Genomic DNA, 18220 nt, shown 5'->3' with positions numbered 1-18220 from the left:
CACACAAAATTTAGCATCTACAGCAGATAGGAGTGTTGACTGGAGGGAAACCTAAAAACCCAATTGGGAAGTAAATCTCCACTCTGTTAGGGATATCCAAGCATTTTTAACTACGAGTAGGCCTCCAGTTTTTATGTCCTCCAAGCATGGATCAGTTGTTTCACACATACATTCATCTCCCCTTGAGTGACAAACCACAGGAGGTGATTTAACTTGAGTTTCAGACCCGGTCGTAGGCAACATCAGTTATTCTGAACAAGAGACATGATAATCTGAGAAGCCATCTCCATCCATGCTGAATACCTATACCGATACAATATATATATGTATATATATATATATATATATTAAAAGTCCATATACACTTCTTGGCAATAAATAACTTTGCCCAATGTGGCATTGTCCAGGATCAGATCCAGAAACATGCCTTCAGTCCATCTCTTGGTTCAGAGCATCCTCACAACGTAAGAAAGACCAAACCGAAGGATAAACAAGGTTCTCCCTTGGTATGTGTCATCTTTGGAAGAGTCTTTGGCATTCTGCGTTCCCAGGAAAGCATCCAATCTGAAGGGATGTCATGTTCCACCCTATGCCGGCTTAGACGTAGGCATTCTTACCATATTGGCCGTTACTGCTAGCGTTAGATTCTCTACGGGGACGAGAGACTGAGGTACTGTGAACCGGCATGCCACCCTTTGGAGCTTTGTAGGGATACGTGTAGCTAAGAGCAGAAGAGGGAGATGTCAGTGTTTGGATTCAATAAGTTTTCAGAAAATAGGGCTGTGGCTACATTTATTCCCCAATTCTTGCAAGGAAGCCTGAGACAAAGCTATTCCTATTCTATTCTATTCTATTCTATTCTATTCTATTCTATTCTATTCTATTCTATTCTATTCTATTCTATTCAGAAATCTTACAACAGTTCTTTAAGGGACCGTTCAAAGTTATAACAGCACTGAAAAAGTGACTTATGACCATTTTTAACGACCATTGCAGCATCCCCATGGTCATGTGATGAAAATTCAGATGCTCAGCAACTGACTCTTTATTTATGACAAGTTGCAGTGTCCAGGGTCATGTGAATCACATTCTGCAATCTTCTGACAAGCAAAGTTAATGGGGAAGCCAGATTCGCTTAACAACTGTGTCACTAACTTAACAACTGCAGTGATTCACTTAACAACTGTGACAAAAAAAGGTGGTAAATTGGGGCAAAACTCACTTAACAACAGAGTTTTGGATCTCAATTTGGGTCATAAGTCGAGAACTACCTGTATTTGGCATGTCAGCTTGGCTCTCACCTGTTGTCCTGGGATGGGTTGGTCCGACAGGAACTGAACAGAAAGCAGCCTCCGATCATCACCAGCAATGAGGCACTCCAGCCTAGATAAAGAGCAGGTCCAATTTCGTATCTAAATAAGCAAAGGAATATAATTGATTGGTTGGCTGGTTGATTTACTGTTTGATTGATGCATTGACATTTCACTTTTGTGGATCTATGGAAGGGTTTTAAGATGTCTCTATCCAAGAAGGGTGGGCTGGGTCCTAAGAACTGGCTCAAAGTCCTGGGATCTTGGGAATCCTAGTGGACATTCACTTAAATATGAGCCAGCTGTGTGCTGCAGCTGCCAAAAAAATCCAACACAGTTCTTGGCTGCATTAATCAAGATCATGTGAAGTGTTAATACCAGTTTATAATGCCTTGGTAAGGCCACACTTGGAATACTGCATCCAGTTTTGGTCACCACGATGTAAAAAAGATATTGAGACTCTAGAAAGAGTGCACAGAAGAGCAACAAAGATGATTAGGGGACTGGAGGCTAAAACATAAAGAATAGTTGCTGGAATTGGGTATGTCTATAATGACCACTACGGTGGGAAGGTAACAGCGTTCCGTGCGCCTTTGGCGTCTAGTCATGCTGGCCACATGACCACAGAGATGTCCTCGGACAAACGCTGGCTCTTCGGCTTTGAAACGGAGATGAGCACCGGCCCCTAGAGTCGGAAACGACTAGCACGCATGTGCCAGGGGAACCTTTACCTTTACCTTTTTATAACGAAAAGAGGGACTTGGGGTGACATGATAGTGCTCCAATATCTCAGGGGTTACTACAAAGAAGAGGGAGTCAAGCTATTCTCCAAAGTGCCTGAAAACAGGACAAGAAGCAACAGATGGAAATTAATCAAGGAGAAAAGCAACCTAGAACTAAGGAGAAATTTCCTGACAGTTAGAACAATTAACCAGTGGAACAACTTCTCCCTTCAGAAGTTGTGAATGCTCCAACACTTTTAAAGAAGAGATTGGACAACCATTTGTCTGGAACAAATGGACAACCATTTGTCTGGAACAAATGGACAGCCATTTGTCCAATTAGAAGACCTCCAAGGTCCCTTTCAACTCTGCTATTCTATTCTATTCTAAAGTCGCCTAGCAAACAACATCTTTAAGTAGGAACTTAACTCGAGATCCGAAGGGAACATCTTAATTGTTCTATCCCATAAGAAAAAAAAAGAATCTGTTTCAATCTGCAGTAGGAGCAAGAAATTGTTAAAAGCCCTCATTTTGGGCTCATTAAAATTAAGACACCAGCTATAGAAAAATAGGAGGAGGAAGGTGTGTTGGATATGTTCGCTGCCTTGAGTTATTTATAAAAAAAATAAAGGTAGGATATAAATATAACTCCCTTTTTATGACTCTGTAATCCCTTAATTTGGGGTAGAGGTGGGGTGATTGGTTGGAGTTGAGTATTTACTGGCCGGATGCCCTTCCTGACGCCTCTGGAGTTCACAGTAGATATTCTTTTCTTTGCACCCTAGGAAAGAAACAACTGCCACTACCTAGGTTTGAACTCTCAACTTTCTGAGTGGGAGGCCAGCATTTTCACCACTAGGTCACCAGGCCGCTCAAAGGCGGGATATAAATAAAATATAAAACATAAATCAATCAACGGTCCATCCTGCCATTTTCTTTTTTCAACCTTAGAACCAGGTGTTGGATACTTACTTTGTCCCAACGAAGAGCGGGTTAAAAAAATCCCGGGTAATATTGAAGGCGTACCATGAAACAGTCACCATCCCGCACAGACCTGAATAGGGGGGGAAAAAAGGATATTTGGGGTGAGAAACAGTTTTGCGGTGAATCCTTGAGTGGATTGACAGGATTTGCTTTTTTGGAAACCCGATAACCAGTGGCCAAGGGACCGTCTAGAGAGAAGGACAACGCCTTCATTTGGAAGAAGACTCACAAATGTGCAGCTATACAAATGGAATCAAGCAGTGCTTTTTTTGTAAAAGAAAAAGGTGCCGGAACTCACACATGTCATACAATCCGCCCTGCCTACCCTACAAGGTTCCATCCAAAAAAGGTGCCGGAACTCCGTTCTGAGCGTTCTATGACAAAAAAAAGCCCTGGAATCAAGTAATATACAAACTGAATCAACTAATAACCATAAAAAGCATTGTGGCAATGAAGCTGTGAAGAACCTGTGAATACTCCCAACACTGGAGGTTTTTAAGAAGAGACTGGCCAGCCATTTGTCTGAAATGGTATAGGGTTTCCTGCCTGAGCAGGGGATTGGACTAGATGACCTCCAAGGTCCCTTCCAACTTCTTCTTCTTCCTCCTCCTCCTCCTCCTCCTCCTCCTCCTCCTCCTCCTCCTCCTTCTTCTTCTTCTTCTTCTTCTTCTTCTTCTTCTTCGTCTTCTTCTTCTTCTTCTTCTTCTTCTTCTTCTTCTTCTTCTTCTTCTTCTTCTTCTTCTTCTTCTTCTTCTTCTTCTTCTTCTTCTTCTTCTTCTTCTAACACATCAAATCCATGTTTCCTATCATCAATGGCTAAATGTTTCTCTTCAATGGTTTTTTTTTAACTGAAAATGTTAGTGGAGTATCCTTGTAACCTTGTACATGTAATCCTTGATTTACAACCATTTTTTTAGTCACCGACCAAAGTTACAACGGCACTGAAAAAGGTGACTTATGGCTCTTTTATGACAGTTGCATCATCCCCATGGTCACATGATCAAAATTCGGACACTTGGCAATTGACGGATTGATGACAGTCGCAGTGTCCCAGGGTTAAGTGATCCCCTTTTGTGACCGCCTGACAAAGCAAAGTCAACGGCGGAGCCAGATTCATTTCACAACCCTGTTATTAACTTAACAATTGCAGCGATTCACAATAACTGTGACAAGAAAGGTAGTAAAGTGGGGCAAAATTCACTTAAGTAGTGTCTCGCTTAGCAATGGAAATTTTGGACTCAGTTGTGGTCGTACATCAAGGACAACCTGTAAATGGCAAAGCCGATATCCAACGGAAGAACTATTCTTATGTTAATTCAATGGAATTCTTTTTGAAGTTTAAACTGGGGCATATTGTCACCTGCTTCTCAGTTTGATGATTTTGAAACTTCCATATATATGGGACATAGAATGAATTCAAGCTCTAGAGCACTTACATGGGTGATTTCCACACAACGACCCTGCGAGGTAGATTTCCATAAGTGACAATGGATTTGAACATGGCTCTCTGTCCTGTAGGTTCAGCACTATACCTTACTAGCTATGAGGGATGGTTCTTCATAAATAGAACAAAAGGAATACAGGTAGGTAGTCCTTGACTTATAGCAGTTCATTTAGTGACCATTTGAATTTTTACAACACTGGGAAAAAAAGTGGCTTATGGCCTTTTTTCACACTTACGATCATTGCAGCATCCCCGTGTGATGTCATCTGATCCAAATTTGATCACCTGGCAACTGGCATGTGTTTATGACAATCAGAATAACAGAATAAGAGTTGGAAGGGACCTTGGAGGTCTTCTAGTCCAACCCCCTGCTCAGACAGGAGACCATAGCATTTTTGACAAGTGGCTGTCCAGTCTTTTCTTAAAAGCTTCCAGTGTTGGAGCACCCGCAATTTCTGAAGGCAAGCTGTTACACTGGTTAATTGTTCTTACTGTTAAGAAATTTCTTCTTAGTTCTAGGTTGCTTCTTTCCTTGATTAATTTTGATCCATTGTTTCTTGTCCTGCCCATCGCCCGGTGCGCTCACACAGGGAGGGCCTCCTCAGGGTGCCGTCGGCCAGACAATGTCGGCTGGCGACCCCCAGGGAGAGGGCCTTCTCTGTGGGAGCGCCTGCCCTGTGGAATCAACTTCCCCTTGAGCTCCGGATGGCCCCGGATCTCCGGTCCTTTCGTCGCGACCTCAAAACATTTCTTTTCCATCAGGCTGACCTGGACTGACAATACGGTTTTTTTTTTTAAAAAAAAAAGTTTTTAGTATTTTATCACTGGGGCTTGTTAGTTTAATCTTTTTTAAAAACATTTGTATGATTGTGTTTTATTGTTGTTAGCTGCCCTGAGTCCTTCGGGAGATAGGGCGGCATATACGTCCAAGAAAGAAAGAAAGAAAGAAAGAAAGAAAGAAAGAAAGAAAGAAAGAAAGAAAGAAAGAAAGAAAGAAAGAAAGAAAGAAAGAAAGAATAAACAAATAAATAAATAAATAAATAAATAAATAAATAAATAAATAAATAATAAATAAATAAAATAAGTTGACCCCCCTCTGCTTTGTGGCAGCCTCTCCAATTTTGGAACATTGCTATCATGTCACCCGTAGTCCTTCTTTACATTAAATTAGGCATCCCCAATTCCTGCAACTGTTCTTCACGTGCTTTAGCCTCCAGCCCCCTGATCATCTTTGCTGCTCTTCTCTGTACTCTTTCCAAAGTCTTAACATTTTTTATAATAGGGTGAGCAAAACTGGATGCCAAAAAAAAAAAATCACCATTCGTAACCTTCACAGCTAGCTTCCAAGAAAAAATCAGTGGGGAAAGACAGATACCCTTAACAACTGCAGTGATCTGCTTAACTACGGGGGGGGGAGATCGTAAAATGGGGTGCAACTCACTTAACAACTGTCTTGCTTAGCATCAGAATTTGTGGGCTCAATAGCAACAGCAATAGACCTTAGACATATACCGCTTCACAGTGCTTTACAGCCCTCTCTAAGAGGTTTACAGAGTCAGCTTATTGCCCCTAACAATCTGGGTCCTTATTTTACCGACCTCGGAAGGATGGAAGTTCGAGTCAACCTTGAGCTGGTCAGAATTGAACTGTTGGCAGTGGGCAGAGTTTGCCTGCAATACTGCATTCTAACCCCTGGGAAGGGGAGGGGGGAAGGAAGGAAGGAAAAAGAAGGAAGGAAAGAAAGAAGGAAGGAAGAGAGGGAGGGAGGGCAGTAGCAATAGCCTTTAGACTTATATACCGCTTCACAGTGCTTTACAGTCCGTTCTAAGCGGTTTACAGAGTCAGCCTATGGTCCCCAACAATCTGGGAACTCATTTTATCCATCTCAGAAGGATAGAAGGCTGAGTCAACCTTGAGCCAGTGAGACTCGAACTGCAGTCAGTCAGCAGAATTAGCCTGCAGTAGTGCATTCTAACCACTGCACCACCATGGTTCATTGTGGTCGTAAGTCGAGAACTGCTTGTATTTTCATAATCCCACCCAACGAGAAGAGCCAGAGAGACAAGTGCAGAAAGAAACTTTGTCCCCGCTTACCAGCCAGGATGAACAAGCTGCCTCCAATAACCGCCAACTTGGCTTTCGCGTTGGGATTGTTTTCACCCACTTTGGTACACTTTAGGCCCACCATGCTGCTCACAATGGCTAAGAAACCCAGGACCAACGCGGTGATCATGAGGGCCCGCGAAGCTTGCAGATACGCTGGAGGGGAGACAAAAACAAAAAAAATGAGCACGGCTGTTTCCACTGCCTTTTTAAAAAAATAATATCTTTTTTATTTTATACAGGTGGTCCTCAATTTATGACCGCAGTTGAGCCCAAAATTTAAGTTGCTAAGCAAGATATTTTTTTAAGTGAGGTTTGCCCCACTTTACGACTTTTCTTGCCCATTTGTTAAGTGAATCACTTCGGTTTTTAAATTAGTAACACGGTTGTTAAGTGAATTTGGTTTCCCCATTCACTTTGCTTTTCAGAAGGTCACAAAAGTGGATCATGTGACTCCAGGACAGTGCAACTGTCATAAATGTGAGTCAGTTGTCAAGCATCCGAATGTAAATCACATAAGTGTGAGTCAGTTGTCAAGCATCCAAATGTAAATCACATAAGTGTGAGTCAGTTGTCAAGCATCTGAATGTAAATCACATGACCACGGGGATGCTGCAAAAGTCGTGTTAAAAATGGTCATAAGTTACTTTTTTCAGGGTGGTTGTAAGTTTGAACTGTCACTAAACGAACTGTTGTAAGTTGAGGACTACCTGTATATATAAGCAAATGATAAAAGAGAGGTAGGAATGCATACAAGTTTAATTATTACAATTAATTATTATTTTATATACTAAATGTAATCAGGGTTGCATGAATGAACTTCCCAAAAGTTCAATGTTTTTCAAACCTATCGGTTTTAAGACGTGTGGACTTCAATTCCCAAAATTCCCCAGCCAGCCATTTTGATTTCAGAGTCACACACCTTCCAAACCTAGGGATGTCATGACAATCATAAGTGCAAAGTCTAGTTATAAGTCACTTTATTCAGTGCCATTGTGACAGAATAACAGAGTAACAGAGTTGGAAGGGACCTTGAAATTCCTTTAGTCCAGGGGTCCCCAACCCCCGGGTTGTGGACCACTACCGGGCCACAGCATGCCAGCAACTGGGCCGCACGAACAAGCAAAGCCCCATTGCAGGATGCAGGTAGCACACAAATTCACACACCTTCCAGTCCGCGGAAAAAGCTCTCTCCATGTAACTGGTCCCTGGTGCCCCAAAGATTGGGGACCTCTGCTTTAGTCCAACCCCCTGCTAAGGCAGGAAATCCTATACCATTTCAGACAAATGCCTGTCCAGTCTCTTCTTAAAAACTTCCACTGTTGGAGCACCAACTTCTAGAGGCAGGTTGTTCCACTGATTAATTGTTCCAACTGTCAGGATTTTTTTCCTTGGTTCTAGGTTGCTTCTCTCCTTGATTAGTTTCCATCTGTTGTTTCTTTCCTGCCTTCAGGTGCTTTGGAGAATAGCTTGACTCCCTCTTCTTTGTGGCAACCCCTGAGATATTGAAACACTGCCATCATGTCACCCCTAGTCCTTCTCTTCATTACCCAATTCCAGCAACCGTTCTTCATTTGTTTTAGCCTCCAGTCCCCTAATCATCTTTGTTGCTCTTCTCTGCACTCTTTCTAGAGTCTCAACATCTTTTTTACATCGTGGCGACCAAAACTGGATGCAATAGTCTACGTGTGGCCTTACTAAGGCTTTATAGTGTGATATTAACACTTCACATGAACTTGATTCTATCCCTCTGTTAATGCAGCCCAGGACTGCGTTGGCTTTTTTGACAGCTGCAGCACACGACTGGCTCATATTTAAGTAACTTTGAACAGTTGCAAAATGAATGGTTGTAAGTCAAGGACAGCCTGTATAAGCAGATATAATAGCAGAAAGAGTTGGCTGATTCAACCACGGTTCACTCAACTAAGTGCTGAGACAAACATTTACATTTCAAGATGACTGGCTGGTTTTAGATTAAGCGACAACAAACCAGGCCCGGGTAGAGTTTATTGCAGATTGAAGCTAACCGCAAATGGAGGAAAAACCTTGGTCCCTGCCAAAAGAATTCATTGCCCATGTGTCCAAAGCAAATGTTTATTTTTATAAAGAGTTACCTTTAGGTCAATGTTGATAACATCTTTGACTTATCTGCTGAGCAAATAAACTCCGCCCTCCAAAAAAATATGTCCTGTTTGTTTTCTTCTGTCAATGGTCTCAGCCTACACTGACATTCCCTTTTCTTTCACCCAGAACAAAATAAGATCCTGTGTAGCAACAACTTAGATTGACCCTATAGCAATCCCTGGACAAAGGGCTAGCTCATGCAATTGACCCCAAATTCTAGTTCCTTAAAAAATAAACAAGCATGCAGCCGGCTAGCCGCCATCACCACCACCTGAAACCCTCCCAACATGGAGATCTCACCTGTCCAAATTCCCAGGGGCTGGGGATAATGAGACTTGCAGTCCAGCATATGGACAGGACACTAACTTGGGGGAAATGGCTACAGAGAAACGTAGTATTAGCTGCCACAGTCACAAGGAAGGAGAAGAAAAATTTTGTTTATTGTTTGTTTGATTTATCCCAGCTTCATTAGTTCACAAATAACTCAAGCCAGCATACATATCAGAGACTCCCCGCTCTTTCCCCCACAACAACAACCCTGTGAGGTGAGTTGGGCTGAATGAGAAGGACTAGCCCAAAGTCATCCAGCTGGCTTTTGTGTCTAAGACGGAACTAGAACTCCCAGTTTCCTGGTGATTAACCCAAAGTCACCCAACCAGATTTCATGACTACGGTGGGACTAGAACTCACAGTCCCCAGATGATTGGCCCAAAATCAGCTAACTGACATTTTTGTGACTAAGATGAGACTAGAACTCCCAGTCTCCTGGTGATTAGCCCAAAGTCACCCAACTGAATTTCATGGCCAAGGGGGGATTTCTATTCACGCTCTCCTGCTTTCTAGCCTTAATCATTAGACCAAACTGCTCTTTGGACCCAGAATCATCTCACAAATGCTACAATTAGGTAATGTTAGACTTGACACGGCAATCAGCTCCTCTCTCCCAGCTCTTTAGGTGGGAAGACCCCCTTCATTGTCCTTCCAGGTGAGTAAGCCAGCATTCAGGGTTTGTCTGGTTACAAAGACCCCTAACATGTGCCACCCTAAGAAGTGAAGGCATCTCTGGGAATTTGGAAGGTGACGAAAAGTGAGGAGGGAAAAACCGACACATTTCTGGTTGATTGTTTTTCTCTGGATCTTTTATCCTAGGAGATCACCTCGCCATTTCAGCTTTTGTCCTGCCTCTTTGTGGCAGAAGAAAATCCCACAAAAGCCTGTTGTGTTGGCAGAGGCGTAGCAACAAATATTAACCAGGAAGCAAGGAGAAATGGGGCTGTTTCCTTGCTTCCACCCCAGCTGTACTTTGAACAGGGGATGGTCTGAGGCCAAGTGTTCCATCTTCTGTCCTAGGCTGAATCCTCTCAGCCTCACCCCGTCCAATGTCTTCCCTTCCCTGTCGCAAATTCCTCTCAGACAGAGACTGGCAAACGGCAGCCATTTTCATCCACGCAACGGAGCAATGCTTTGACAGAGATCTTGAACAGGAGCAAGGAACAAACCCTGAGATTTCTCGACAGAAATGTCGCAGGATGAGGCGCAGGTGGTCCTCAACCTAAGCCCAACATTTCCGTTGCTAAGTGAGACGGTTGTTAAGTGAGTTTGGGCCCATTTTACAACCTTTCTTGCCACAGTCGTTAAGCGAATCGCTGCAGTTAGCAACATGGCTGTTAAATGAATCTGGCTCCCCCATTGACTTTGCTTATCAGAAGATCGCATGAGCCCGGGACACTGCAACCGTCATAAATATGAGCCAGTTGCCAAGCATCCGAATTTTGATCACATGACTACGGGGATGCTTTAATGGACGTAACTGTGAAAAACTGTCATTAGCCACTTTTTTCAATGCCGTTGTAGCTTTGAACAGACGCTAAGTAAACTGTTGTAACTCGAGGACTACTTGTACCAGTTTGAACCTTCAGGCTACAAACGTAGACACACAAATATATCTCGAGTCACAACTTTAACGACCAGAAACAGTCAGGTAACCCTTTTCCCGCCTTTTGCAAAGACGAGACGCTCTCTGTATTTAATGTAGCAAGCCGCATCTCACAAAAACATTTGCCTTTTCATAAAATATAGTAGAGGTAGACCTGGATTCACAACCGCAACAGAGCCCCAAATTGCTGTTACTAAGTGAAACACTTGTTAAGAGGTTTTTGCCCCACTTTACGACCTTTCTTACCACCATCGTTAAGTGAATTGCTGCAGTTGTCAAGTTAAGTGACACGATTGTGAAGCAAATCCGGTTTCCCCATTGACCTTCTTTGTCAGAAGGCCACAAAAGTTGATCACATGACCCCGGGGGATGCTGCAACCGTCATAAATACGAGCCAGTTGCCAAGCGGGTGAATTTTGATCACGGGTCCATAAGGATGCCGCAACGGACGTAAGCATGAAAAACGGTCCTAAGTCCCTTTTTTCAGTATTGTCGTAACTTTGAACAGTCACTAAATGAACTCTTGTAAGTCGAGGACTATCCAGAGTCTAAAAAAAGGTGCTTCCTGACTCCTTGACTTTTTACAACTAGAGACTAACACGGCTCTCCTCCTCTATTGACGTCAAAAGAGACTTTTTTTGCAAATAGGTTTTTCCTGGGTTATGTTGTGATTCAGGGTCAGCCTGTGGGTTCGGCAGTTGGGTCGGACGACTCAGAGGAGGAGGAGGAGGGGGGTGTTGAAGAGCTTGCTGAGGGGATTGGACAGCTTGATGAGAGCCCCCAGCCAGGCCCCTCTCATCTGGTCACTGTGTGAGCCTGACAGCGTGGATGAAGATGACCCACAGCTGGCCCTGTTGAAGGACGCCCGACGCAGGAGGCAGTCAATCAGGAGTAAACAGAGGAAGGCAATGGGGCACCTCGGAAGGAGGCAGAGAGAGGCCACGCCCTGAACTGTATTTAAGGGGAATGTGTGGGAGGGCTGGTTTGCTGAAGGCAACCGCTTGGATAGTTCCTGTTTCATAGCTCCTGTTTCTTGGTTGGTGTCTTGTCTTGCTCTGTTTTATGTGAATAAATTTGGCAGGCTTTATTCCAGCCTCTTGCCGTTTGTAAAGGGGTTGTCCCTGCTTTTGCTGCAGGGCCGGTAGCAGGCTGGTACAAAACAGGTTAGTCCATATTAACCCTGGTTCTCACACCAGTCAGGTTTCTAATCCTCTGAACATTTTACCCGCCTATTTTGATCATTAATGCATAATGGTATCAGAATAACAGAATAACAGAGTTGGAAGGAACCTTGGACGTCTTGTAGTCATGACGAGTTGCATTCATACTGCACAAGTGGCTACTTATTCTCTGGATGCCTTTACCATACATGTAGTCCTTGACTTACAACAGTTCATTTAATGACCATTCGAAGCTACAATGGCACTGAAAAAAGTGACTTATGACCATTTTTCACACTTATGACCATTGCAGCATCCCTACGATCAAAATTCAGATGCTTGGAACTAACTCATCTTTATGACGGTTGCAGTATCCCGGAGTCAGGTGATCAACCTGCTAACAAGCGAAGTCAATGGGGAAGACAGAATCACTTAACAACCGCGTTACTCGTGCAACAGCCGCAGCCATTCACTTAACAACTATGGCAAGCAAGGTTGTAAAATGCAGCAAAACTCACTTAACTGTCTCACTTAGCAACAAAAATTTGGGGTCAATTGTGGCCGTAAATCGAGTACATCCTGTATTTAGCCACCGATGGCTTGACTGTGGTGTGCTGGCTTCACACAAGATGCTAAGCCATAAACTATGTTTTACAAAGCAGACTGGCTAAGTTCAAACAGCACACTAAGGAGATACCAAACCAACCACTTTTTGTTTTCCGCATTTGTGCGAAAGCTGCAAACTAATCGGCCATGCAAAGTTGCAAAGGGCAGGCATCTTTGCTGTGAAGCTGGCAACAGCAGATGAGAGTTTCACAACTTTACCCCACAGCCTTTTTGAACTTCTGCAATTGGTTCCGCAAGCGACTTACCAGGAAAACGATGTGCACACTGCCTAAAATATAGCCTTGGCTGGCACCGAGAACTTCTATTATAGCCAAAAAATACGTTTACAGTTATTTTAATCTGAATTATTATTTTCTATTGGCAATCAGATAGGATGGAGGGTTTGTGGTAGGACGGAGGGTTTGTTGTCACTGTGTGTTGGGGGGGTGAGAGCACGGGGGGGGGGAGGCTCAGCTAATCTCAATGTACACATGTTGTACTTTGACAATAAAGGCTTATTTTATTATTAGATAACTGCTCCTTGCTGCCCCCTGTTGGCTTTGTGGGAAATACAAGGAGGGATGTACGGATTTGCTCGCAGCCGCGGAAAAAAAGCTTTTTTTTTTTTTTCCCTTAGAAAAATTCTCGCCTGATTTAGAAGTTGAGTTGGCACGGGAAAGGAACTCTTCACCAAATAAATAATAAAATAAAACATCCTTCTCTCTCGATGACCGAAGAAATCTGTCTGCAACAAATGGCTCAGTATTAGGCATGGAAGGGGAATTTCCTTTTGGGTCCCCAGCAAAAACCGTGGCTGAATTTCTGCCTGTTGAGCAGAATAAAAGGCACGAGGAAGTACAGTAGTAGTAAATCTTCACAGAAAGACTCAAGGAGAATCCTCAGGTTTGCAATAAAATAAAGTGGCACGCTTTGAATTGGTCGCATTAAACTGAGCGGTACAAGAGTGTTCTACGGTTGATTGCAAGAGATTTTTGCAGGAGACGGACTATGATTTATGTAGTGGTCAACGAAGTCAGGAAGGTACCCGTTAGCTGCATGTCTAGGCAGTGTTTTTCAAATTTGAAAAACCTTTAAAAGATGTGTGAACTTCAAGTCCCAGAATTCCCCAGTCAGCACAACTGGGGTGCAGCGGCGAAGAGACGCAGTTTGAATGGGGTGCAAAGAGAGCCGGAGCCGGCTCAACCCAACAGCGCGGACCCCTCCCCACCCCATCTTCTGGCAGCCACAGAAGATGGGTATTGTGGTCCCAAGTCTCTGGAAGGGCCGGTCCGGGAACCCCAGCTACCGAGGAAATTTCCCCAGAAGATTCCCAAAAGCCGGCTCAGGATCTGGGAATCAACCTGGATCCACCGATAGGGCTCCGGTCGCGGGGACAGCAGCGAAAACCGATGCGCCTTGCTCGCTCTAATCGATGGCTGGGAAAGATCAATTAACAGAATAACAGAGCTGGAAGGGACCTTGGAGGTCTTCTAGTCCAACCCCCTGCTCAATCAGGATCCGGGCAAGCGATCCGCCTCGATCCGCGGGTCCCTTTCCACCCCGACGGCCTTGGGGAGCGCAGGACTACAACGCCCATCATTCCCAGACCCCTTCCCCAGGGCGATCATCCCCGGGGGTGGGAGGAGGGGTCGCCAGTCCTTCCCCCCTTCCCCGGGGGCCAGGCTCCCACCCCCCTCCGGATCTCGCCTCCCGCCGCTCACCGGGCAGTTCGAGCAGAGACTGGAACTCCCAGCAGTTGTAAACGCCGGTGGAGTCGGTGGCGCAGCTCTGCCACAGGTTCTCGAATATGGTGGAGGTGGTGATGACGTTGCCCGAGACGCTGGAGACCCTCCAGTAGCTGTTGAAGAGGGTGACGGCCAGTAGTGCCCAGCCGACGGTGCTCAGGAAGAAGCCCACAGTCTCCAGCAGGAGCGACATCGCGGCGGGAGCGGAGCTGAGCAGGCGAGAGCGAAGCGATCCGGGATTCTGCAAGCGATTAGCGCGAAGCCCAGCACAGAGCTGCTGCTACTGCTGCTGCTGCTGCCGCCGCGGGAGGCACGTCGAGGCTTCCTCGGGGCTCGGCAGCGCCGACGAGCAAGCAGGTAAGGGCGAGGGGTGACGTCAGCGCCCGGCCCGAAGTCCACCTCTAGTGGGAATGGGCAGGTGCTTGAAGGCTCCCGTTGAAAAGTGCCTTCCCCGGGGCCGGCGTCCCGCTACTTTGCCCTGCAAAGCTCTGCGGGGCGGGGATGGCCAGCTTGCGGTAGAAAAGCAGAGGAGGGTGGGGTGGGAGTCCTTCCCGTGGAAGATGGCCGAGGGGGGTCCGGCGTCTTGGGAAAGATGGGTGCGCTGGGGATCGCGCTCAAGGGAGCGCCGAGCCTCTGGCCATCTCTCTTTGCAGCCGTCATGCTTTGGGAGGAGCCAGAAAGGGGGATTTCGTACTTGACGCCGGAGCTGTCCTGTGCTTCAGAATAACGGAGCTGGAAGGGAGCTTGGAGGGGGGGTGTCTTCTAATCCAACCCGAAACCCTATATCATTTCAGACAAATGGTATCACCATCACCGGAAGGGAACTTGGAGGTCTTCTAGTCCAACCCGCTGCTCAGGGAGAAAGCTTATGCCATTTCAGACAAATGGTGGCATCATCATCATCACCACCACCACTAGAAGGGGACCTTGGAGGTCTTCTAGTCCAACCCCCTGCTCAGGCAGGAGACCTATACCGTTCCAGGCAAGTGGCTGTCCAGTCTCTTCTTAAAAGCCTCCAGTGATGGAGCACCCACAAGTTCTGGAGGCAAGCCGTTCCACTGGTTAATTGTTCTCAAGGTTAGGAAATTTCTCCTTGGTTCTAGGTTGCTTAGGTAGTGCACTTTGCTTGGGAACTTTGGGGACGGAGCGCAAGGCGTCCACCTGGCCGCTTAGCGGCTTAGTTGCGGGGGGGGGAGAGGAGCAAGCTGCCTCTCTGGAGAGAAGGCAAAGTCGAGTCACAATTGAGCTGATGCCCCCCCCCCCCGCACACACACACATAAATCTGCCCGACCTGTCTTTGAAGCGCAGCTCAACTTTAGCAAGGCGTTTGTGCTTACAGGAAATCTTTAGTTTAGATGCTGGCCGGGCCAAAGTAGGTTAGCGAAGTAAACCAAGGCAGTCCACCATCTCTCCTCGTCCAGCGTTTCTCCCCTTCACTCTCCCTACATTCTGTAACTCTAATTCTCCTTTTTCCTGTTCCCCTCTCTCTTCTCCCGTTTCTCTTTTGCAAATGGACCAACCAACCAGAGACTTGAGAAGGACGAGCATCAACACCCCCCCCACACATACACACCCTGAGGAAGACCCAAGTCCCCGCTCGGATCACTTGGGTTGGGGAGTCAATTGGCAATGGGACGGGAGACCCAGCATATTTTCCCCATAGGGCTCATCCAATCCCTTTCATTTACACAGGCTTAAAAATGAGAATAACACCAGCTGCAAGACTCATCTCAGCTTTGAAACACTGACTTTGGGCCAGCTGTTGTCTCTACACAAGCTTCCTGACAGGGTGGTTGTTGGGAGGAAAAATGGGAGGAAGGAGTGCTTGACAGGCTGCCAGCAGGAAAGGCAAGCAATAAATTAACAGAATAACAGAAAAGTAGAGTTGGAAGGGACCTCGGAGGTCATCTAGTCCAACCTCAGGCGGCAAACCCTATACCATTTCAGACAAATGATTGTCCAGTCTCTTCTTAAAAGCCTCCAGTGTCGGAGCACCCACAACTTCTGGAGGCAAGCCGTTCCATTGATTAATTTTTCGGACTGTTAGGAAATTTCTCCTTAGTTCCAGGTTGCTTCTCTCCTTGACTAGTTTCCATCCGTTGCTTCTTGTCCTGCCTTTAGGTGCCTTGGAGAATAGTTGGAAGTGGTTTGCCATACAAACAAAACACTCAGGATAATAAATAAAACAATCCACAGGCTTAAGAAACAAGATGCACAATCACAGGAAGTCAACCCCACTGTGAGTATTCTGCAATTTCACTGTGGAAATCAATGGGCAATGCAAGAATTGGCAACAGTTTCATGGAATCCATAGATCAAGGACAGGCTATAAATGGTAACAAAAAACAAAAAAAGTACAGATAAGTATTACAATGCATATAAAACAAGAGAAATGGCAACCTGCAAGAGTTACTGAACTCCATTTCCTTATCACTTACCATACCTGCTGGGACTGTTGGGAGTTCTACAGGTAGGCCTCGACTTACAGCAGTTCATTTAGCGACCGCTTGAAGTTACAGTGGCGCCTCAAAAAAAGGGACTTATGATTCTTTTTCACACTTATGACCGTTGCAGCATCCCCCACGACCACCAGATCAAAATTCAGACACTTGGCAACTGGCTCATATTTATGATGTTTGCAGTGTCCCGGGGTCATGTGATCCCCTTTTGCGACCTTCTGAGAAGCAAAGTCAATTGGGAAGTCAGATGCACTTAGCAACCGTGTTACTAATTTAACAGCTGCAGTGATTCACTTAACAACTGTGGCAAGAAAGGTCATAACGTGGGGCAAAACTCACTTAACAAGTGTCTCACTTAGCAACAAAAATTCTGGGGCTGAATTGTGGTTGTAAGCCAAAGGGCTACTTGTCTTTTCGCAACTTCTGGAGTTCTGGCCCAGAACCCCCAGTTCAGACTATAATTAGATTAATTGGATTCATCTCGGGAGGTGAACCAGAATAAATCTCTACCACGTTTGGCTCAAGTGCTCAGTTTATCTAGTAATTTCTGATAAGCAATTTGCTTATCACCACTGGCTCTTGAATATGTCATAAACTCTTGTGAATTACAATCCATAACAAACATAATTCATTTTTCCTTCAAATATTGGTTGTGCAATTCAGTCCTCATTTATACTCTCCATATCAGGGTTTCTCAACCTTGGGACCTGGGGACCTTTAAGATGCGTGGACTTCAACTCCCACAATGCTCCAGCCAGCATCCTCACCCAAGGCTGAGAAACCCGGCTCTTTATTACCAAACCATGTCAACATACCTCTTCTAAATTGATCACTCGCTTTGGATTCAACCCACACTCATTTACGTCCTTTTGTTTATCCCCACGAATATTGTGTATCTGTGTGTCCATGTGTCTGTGTGTGTATCCCATTCCTCTTGCAGACAATGTCCTGTTTTCTTGACACACCCATTTCGCACTTTGACATTTAGCTTCTCTTATCAAGCAGTGGGTTAGGACGCTGAGCTTGTCGATCAGAAGGTCGGCAGTTTGGCAGATTGAATCCCGAGTGCCGCGTAACAGAGTGAGCGCCTGTTACTCGTCCCAGCTTCTGCCAACCTAGCAGTTCGAAAGCACGTAAAAATGCAAGTAGAAAAATACGGACCACTCCGGTGGGAAGGTAACAGCGTTCCGTGCGCCTTTGGCATCTAGTCATGCCGGCCACATGACCACGGAGACGTCCTCGGACAAGCGCTGGCTCTTCGGCTTTGAAACGGAGATGAGCACCGGCCTCTAGAGTCGGAAACGACTAGCACGCATGTGCGGGGGAACTTTTACCTTTACCTTATCAAGCATTAGTTCAATCTGACAGGCTTCCCACTTTATTAATTAGATTTTAATCCTGCCCGTATGACTTTATAAGCAATTCAAGCATTCTCCTCCTCCCCTCCCCCTCTTTCTTCTTCTCCTTTCTTTGTTCTTCCTCCTCTCCTCCTCTTCTTTCTTTTTTCTTCTTCCTCTCCTCCTTTCATCTTTTCTCCTCCTCCTCCTCCTCTTTCTTCTTTCTTCTTCTTTCTTTTCCTCTCTTCCTCCTCTTCTTTCTTCCTCATCCTCCATCTCCCCATCTTTAG

At 45.4% G+C, this 18220-nt stretch overlaps 1 protein-coding gene across 1 annotated transcript; it reads right to left on the bottom strand.

Moving 5' to 3' along the window:
• Positions 1-482: 482 nt before the first annotated feature.
• CLDN15 (claudin 15) lies at positions 483-14758 on the bottom strand. The gene is made up of 5 exons (XM_083377799.1): positions 14111-14758; positions 6555-6719; positions 3005-3086; positions 1302-1412; positions 483-721 (listed from the first exon to the last, which is right to left on the bottom strand). The coding sequence occupies exons 1-5, from the start codon at positions 14325-14327 to the stop codon at positions 598-600; spliced, it is 699 nt and encodes a 232-aa protein (XP_083233925.1). The 5' UTR covers positions 14328-14758; the 3' UTR covers positions 483-597.
• Between the last annotated feature and the right edge of the window lie 3462 nt (positions 14759-18220).

Source organism: Vipera ursinii (genome assembly GCF_947247035.1).
Source record: "Vipera ursinii genome assembly, chromosome: Z".
NCBI classification, from domain to species: Eukaryota; Metazoa; Chordata; class Lepidosauria; order Squamata; family Viperidae; genus Vipera; species Vipera ursinii.
Note: the sequence above shows the minus strand (reverse complement) of the source record. Positions and strands in the feature narration are given on the sequence as shown.